The sequence below is a fragment of the Poecilia latipinna genome, unplaced genomic scaffold (assembly GCF_001443285.1).
Source record: "Poecilia latipinna isolate Pla-1442-1.1 unplaced genomic scaffold, P_latipinna-1.0 Scaffold578, whole genome shotgun sequence".
Lineage (NCBI taxonomy): Eukaryota > Metazoa > Chordata > Actinopteri > Cyprinodontiformes > Poeciliidae > Poecilia > Poecilia latipinna.
The window spans coordinates 99,853-105,683 of NW_015113194.1; the positions used below are offsets into that span (position 1 = coordinate 99,853).

The window sequence follows — 5,831 nt, forward strand, 5'->3', positions numbered from 1 at the left end:
AACCGTATTGGTGATGTTAAGTATAAAAAGATTGTCTATGTTTTGTTTAAAAAATGTTGCAGAGTCAGTATCTAACTCTGCGACATGTGTAAAACACGCGATCTCTGGAAATTTATATTTAAGTTTTGCACATTTACAGTCAACTTTTTAGTCATATAGTTAGAATACTGCTCTATTATGGAGAGCCTATTGGGTCTCTCGTTTAAGGCAAAGTTTTTGTTCATTAAAACTCCATAATAACCGCTCGTGTCACTGGCCGACTCGCGCGCCGGCTGACTGTCAAGGAACGTACCAACTGTTAAACGGCGTCCTCGAAGTGTACTTAGTAATTTTTGTTAACCTTGTGTGCCATGTTTCCATCCATCAGATAATTATCATGATAAAAATCGAATGGCTCTGCAATGTTCGGAAATTCGTTTATTTCAATAAATATATTTTTGGAGCAGAGCCAAGTTACGAAAACATTATAGATGCAATACACGACTTAATGTTATTCATAAGTAAGTGGTTTATTTAAAACAAATTTTAAACAAAGACTCGGGACACCAGTACATTACCTGTAAGTGTGACCACAGCAATAGTTTTAGGGTACTCTAGCAAAAACGACCTTGTAGCGGTGATGACCTCCATTGCTTTAATATCGCTGTACTCCAATGGATGTAAAAGGAATAGCGGGCTCTGTTCAAGTCCGTTCAGCAAACCAGCACCAGAAAAGCAGGTTAAACAAGTTGTTACAACAAAACTCGTCTGCCACCTACAGATACGTAATACACAAAGGAAGTACCGCCCACTGCCACAATGCAATAAAGAGGAAGCTCATTGGCTGTCCATGTCAGTGCGCCTGAAAAACAACGATAGCGTAAGCTTTATGAGGATACATATAAAAAGTCCTAAATAATTTTGATGATCCGTTGTTGAGATGTAGTCGTCGACTTAGGTCTATAAAAAAGGGGTCATTGTGCCTAACCTAATGTATAATAATATTAAGTATCGTTATTTATTTGTTTGTTTGTTTGTTTGTTTGTTTGTTTGTTTGTTTGCTTACAATATCACAAGAACTGTCTAAACTATGTGAAATCCAAAATGTGTTCATTCGTTACTGAAATGTAACTAAGTGTTAAGGTGTAGGCTATAGAGAAGCAGATGTCTGATTCATTTATGCCATTCAATTTGATTGTATGATTTGCTCTGAAGTTATATGTAATAACTTCAGAGTCTAGGTATTACTTTTTACTACTCTGTTATTCTTCCAACAGCCTGTTTCACAAATTAATCACTAACAATTTTGCAATCAACATTTTCCCCACTAAGCTAACGTCTACGGTATATATAAAAAACAAACAAAAAAATTAAAACATGTTAATAAAAAAAAAACTTCAATGGCCGTTGATCTTATAGTAAAACCATATTTCAGCAACCCTTTCCCATGAATAGTAGCAATAAAATATCCCTGAAAATTAATAAATAAACAGTAGCAATAGATCACTGTCAAAGTATCAGTCATCCCATTATGAAGCATTGCTTGTAAACGTTTAGTGAAATTTTGCTATCCCACTGATGTATTAAGGAAAAAGAAAATATAGTGAAAGATAAATTGAAAGGATTACATCCCATGCAGCAATTTATTTTGCAAGGTAAGGTCAAGAGCAGCACACATAGTGCATGTTGCGAATTTGAGCCAGTAGAGGTCAGTGCAGGCTCAACAACAGATTAGCAGTGCTTCTCTGTGGACCCCAGCAGATGGAGCATTTGCATCATCTCCAACTTCCAGAGAATTAGAATTTTTTTTTTTTTTTTTTTTAAAATTTTTTTTTTTTAGAAATTTTATTCTCAGGAGTCCACTATGTTGAATTTGTTTTGATGCCAATTATGGTACATAGCATGAAAGGATGTTCTTAATTCCAACTACTACAAAGGGTTAGTTCCTGCGATTGTTTTAGTAGACAATAGCTGAAACCCACCAGTAAGAACAGTAGTAATAGCATTTGCCTACACTCTTGAATTCAACCCGAAGTCTGCTGAAAGCCTCAGCTGACTTTAAATAAAACATTTGCACTGTGCATACAGATGTGAGAAAAACAACAACAACAAAAAAAAAAAACACCGTGTCCTATCAAAAAGTCATGTCCTCCTCTGAACTTCAGAGCTCTGTGGAGTTTTCTGATATGAGTCTGGACGTGGGTTAAACACCTGACCTTGAGGTTAATAGTTTGACATCTGAGAAAATCTGGCGGAGTGTGAGCAGACATGTTAACTGACTGAGTCTTCAAGGACTATTGTCGAACATAAAGGATTATGCAATTGTTGCTGACCCCTATCTCCCTATTTCGTCATTACAGTCTCTCATTAAAGAGAGACAATCTGGGCACTTCCAGTTTTACTAGAAAACAACAGGTTTTGATATCTCCAGTCAGACATAGGCAGATTTAAATCTCTGAATTTTAATTTTATTTTTCAAATCACTACAACATCTATTCTCCCAGAGTGCGTCAGAGGTGACCCGACTGCTGGCACTCAACCAAACCTGTCATATGACTGCTCTGCTCACTTCACAGTCACTCTCCCATTATGGCAAGCTTCCCCTGCTAAAATTAGAGGGCCCTCTGCTGATACGTTTTGGAATGTGACTTTCCGGCTTGAATTCTACTGACGATTTATGATCAAGATAAATTTCACGGTGTTCCTGATATAATTTCTATTTAATTAACAACCAGTTTGCAAAAAAAGACAGAGAAATGAACTGGAAAAAAAGGTTATGAATTTGACAGTTATAGTGTTCATAAAAATGGTTTTATAAGCCTAAGAGATCAAGACTGCGGAAGAAAGCAAACATGACTAACATACTATGAAATAAAAATGAGTGCAGCAAGACAGAGAAATGTACACATTGAATGCAAAACCTTGCGACTGAAAGCCCTAGGAAGATATAGACTGTGTGGCAGCTTTGTCTTATTGTAAGTGTGTGTGTGTGTGTTTTTAAATGTGATTATTAGAAACTTAGGCAGTAGATGAACACAAAGTAGTGCACAAAGTTAAAGGAAAATAATACACAATTTTCTGGGAGTGGAGAGGATCATAAACACATATCTGAAGGCAGGCAGCATGCATTTGTATTTCCCCTTCTAAGTCAATCATTTGTAGAAACAACTGCTGCAAATTGTTTGCTTCTCTAAAGAGGGAGATTTTTGTCCATTCCTCTTTGCAACATTTACATTTAGATCCTACATCCATTCAAACTGGATGGAGGATCTAAATGTATATTGCCAGGTGAAGGATGTGAAGAAGTTACTACTGTAACTAGATCTCCTCCATGCAACTAAAAAAAAAAAGAAAAAAAAAAAGAGAGAGAGAGAGAAAGACTTCTGGGAGTAGTTGAACTATGAATACTCTTTGCTTTTATTTGAGTTGTATTATAACTTACTCATGCTACTCTTACTTGAGTAAGATTTCTGGCTGCTCTACCTATCGGAAGTAACCTCCCTGAATGAAGAGCAAGGTTTTAACAAAAAATGCACCAGACATAGATAGTTCATGTCAAAGTCAGTATTCTCATTTATACCACATGGCTTAATATAAGTATCAATCTGCTAAGCCTGATTTGTCATTTGGAAAATAAGTGATTATTCGGTAAACTGTAGATATTGTCACTGAAAGTATCTGACCCTGTTCTAATATACACAGAGTACCTGCAGTAAATATTGGGTTCAAATTTTAAATAAAAAAATAATTTGGAAAAATATTTTCTGTTTTAATTGATATTTTATATTTTTTATTTTTATTTATTATTTTTTTTATACTTTAAAATACCAAATTTGGCACACAACCTTTTTTATTTAAACTGTGAAATCAGATGTTAGTTTAGTTATTCAATACTTTATTATTTATCAAATACTTTTCTACTTTCTACTACTACTTTCTACTTTTTGCTTGAGTAAGAATATTTTGAACCACCATTTTTATTTACTCAACCAACCTTTGCAGATCTGTACAAAGTGCGGTATTATAACACGAGTGAGAACTTTTTTATGTCCTGGTGAATGTCTCTGACGTAGCGCTTAGCGTGTTCCACCGGGGAGGGCCAGAAGGGCGGTGCTGCTGACTCCAACTATATTGGAGCGATCATCAGAGCACATCGTCCCCTCTTCCCTTTGAGTTTCGTCGAGTGTTGACCGCAGAAGTGTTTTGGGCCCGGGAAAGAAAGACATGGCTGGATATTTGAAAGTTCTCAGCTCCCTTTCGAGGTCGGCCGGTGCGGCTCTCTCCAGAAATCCCGCAGTGCTTGCGCCGGCTGCAAATTGCCAGACTTTGCAACAAAGAAACTGTGAGTTGATGGAGATAACGGCGGGGGCGGACGTCCCCAGCATCAAATTTTGTTGTTGAATAAAATGGAGGTTTATAAAGCGCTGCATTTTTTATGTAATCAAAATGAAATGTGGATAGAGAAAGCAATGTCAGGAAGGACGGACGGCGTAATGAGACAGGCGTTTGAAGCCGCCGGCGCCGCGCTAACCTCAGCCATGCTAGCTTAACGTGTGTGCGGCTACTGTTAGCCAGCTGGGATGCTGTAAATAGCTTTAATGGCGCTCTTAGGTTAAGGCCAACGATGCTCCACAGGCCTGTTTAAATCTCCGAAACAGCTTTCCTGCTGCGGATTGTTCTGGTGATGACGAGGCGGATGTAAAAGTCGAGAAAGGTGAAGGGCAGGGCAATAAACCGAAAGCTGTCTTTGTATTTCTCTTTCAAACTTTGAGAAGCAACTGATGGATCACGTAAAGATTACGCGCTAACCTTGATGAATGACACGCGAACTACTTAATATCCGCCAACAAATCCTGCTTGTATCCCACGCAGCTCATAATCAAAACATTTTAGGTTACTTGCGGGGAAATTTTGCGGACAGTGTTAAAAAAAAACGGCTACAGATGACTCATAAGGATGTTCCGTTTTTAGCTGTCGGTGCGGTAATTCTTTTTATCGCATTCCTCTGCTCTAGGGGTCAACAGTGGGAATGTGCTTCAAAACCAGCTAAAGAAGCTGCTCAAGCACAAATTGATGAAATCTTACTCGGAGGTTTTGTCATTAGTTTAACTTATAGAAAAGTTTCCTCAAGGTCAGCCGATGCATACGAGAGTCTGTTACAGGAAGCAATGGCTGCCGCTGCTGCAGCTCAGGGTGTCCTACATGTCTTCTTCTGGGTCACATCCAGGCTGCAGCACAATATCCTTACTCCAACATTTAATAAACTATATTGGGAAGACTGTTTAGATCTTCATCATGAGTATTAAAGTGTGTCATTTTTCGGACCACTCATAGCAAAGAGGCCTACATCAGGGAACCTTATTTATTTATATAGTAATTTCTGCTGTGAAAGTCATTCTAACTTTCACAGCTACACAAGAGATTAATATTTAAAGAGACACCTCGGCATTAAATTTTTTCTGCTGGACACTGTCGTTTGTTCTCCCCTTCATTTGAAAAACAGATATGTAGTTTTCATCTTTAAAGTATGATACTTTCATTCAACTTCTAACTTTGTAAGTTACAACTTGTGAAGCTAGACTTGCTTAACTTTAAGTTAGAACGTAGCCCTGACATTTAGTAACAGTTTTAAGTAAGGCTCGTAAAAGAACTAGATGTGCTGTTCTTCTGCAGAATGTCATTTAAATTCTTTCAGACTGGCGTTCGAAAGGGCGACTGTAACCCGTTTTTGTAAGGCTTGGGTCGTAGAGTGTTGAAGCAGTATTAAAGATATGGTAACAGGAATGATTTATGTACAAAACCTGCTAGATATAAGAGCTCAGCTAGGCAGCAGAGTGGGAGATGTCATGAGC

The 5,831-nt window shown here is 37.7% G+C and overlaps 2 protein-coding genes and 1 long non-coding RNA gene across 4 annotated transcripts in view; 2 read left to right on the plus strand and 1 right to left on the minus strand.

Annotated features, from left to right (window-relative positions):
- Positions 1-787, minus strand: part of LOC106953395 (retinol dehydrogenase 12-like) — an 11,109-nt gene extending 10,322 nt beyond the window's left edge. The window contains exons 1-2 of one of the 2 annotated variants that reach the window (XM_015042125.1): positions 688-785; positions 558-652 (exon numbers count right to left, since the gene is read on the minus strand). In XM_015042125.1, the coding sequence (XP_014897611.1) occupies positions 558-630 (73 nt within the window). In that variant the 5' untranslated portion in view covers positions 631-652; positions 688-785. Of the gene's footprint in view, positions 1-557 lie in introns of both variants that reach the window. The other variant, XM_015042124.1, reaches the window with a different exon arrangement.
- A 3,328-nt stretch (positions 788-4,115) lies between these two features.
- idh2 (isocitrate dehydrogenase (NADP(+)) 2) overlaps positions 4,116-5,831 on the plus strand; it is an 18,197-nt gene continuing 16,481 nt past the window's right edge. Inside the window, exon 1 of the mRNA XM_015042127.1 lies at positions 4,116-4,321. Coding sequence (XP_014897613.1) covers positions 4,204-4,321 — 118 coding nt within the window. The 5' untranslated portion in view covers positions 4,116-4,203. The remainder of the gene's footprint in view (positions 4,322-5,831) is intronic.
- The window catches only part of LOC106953398 (uncharacterized), an 8,829-nt gene continuing 7,325 nt past the window's right edge, over positions 4,328-5,831 (plus strand). Inside the window, exon 1 of the long non-coding RNA XR_001426194.1 lies at positions 4,328-4,693. This is a non-coding gene — a long non-coding RNA (uncharacterized LOC106953398). The remainder of the gene's footprint in view (positions 4,694-5,831) is intronic.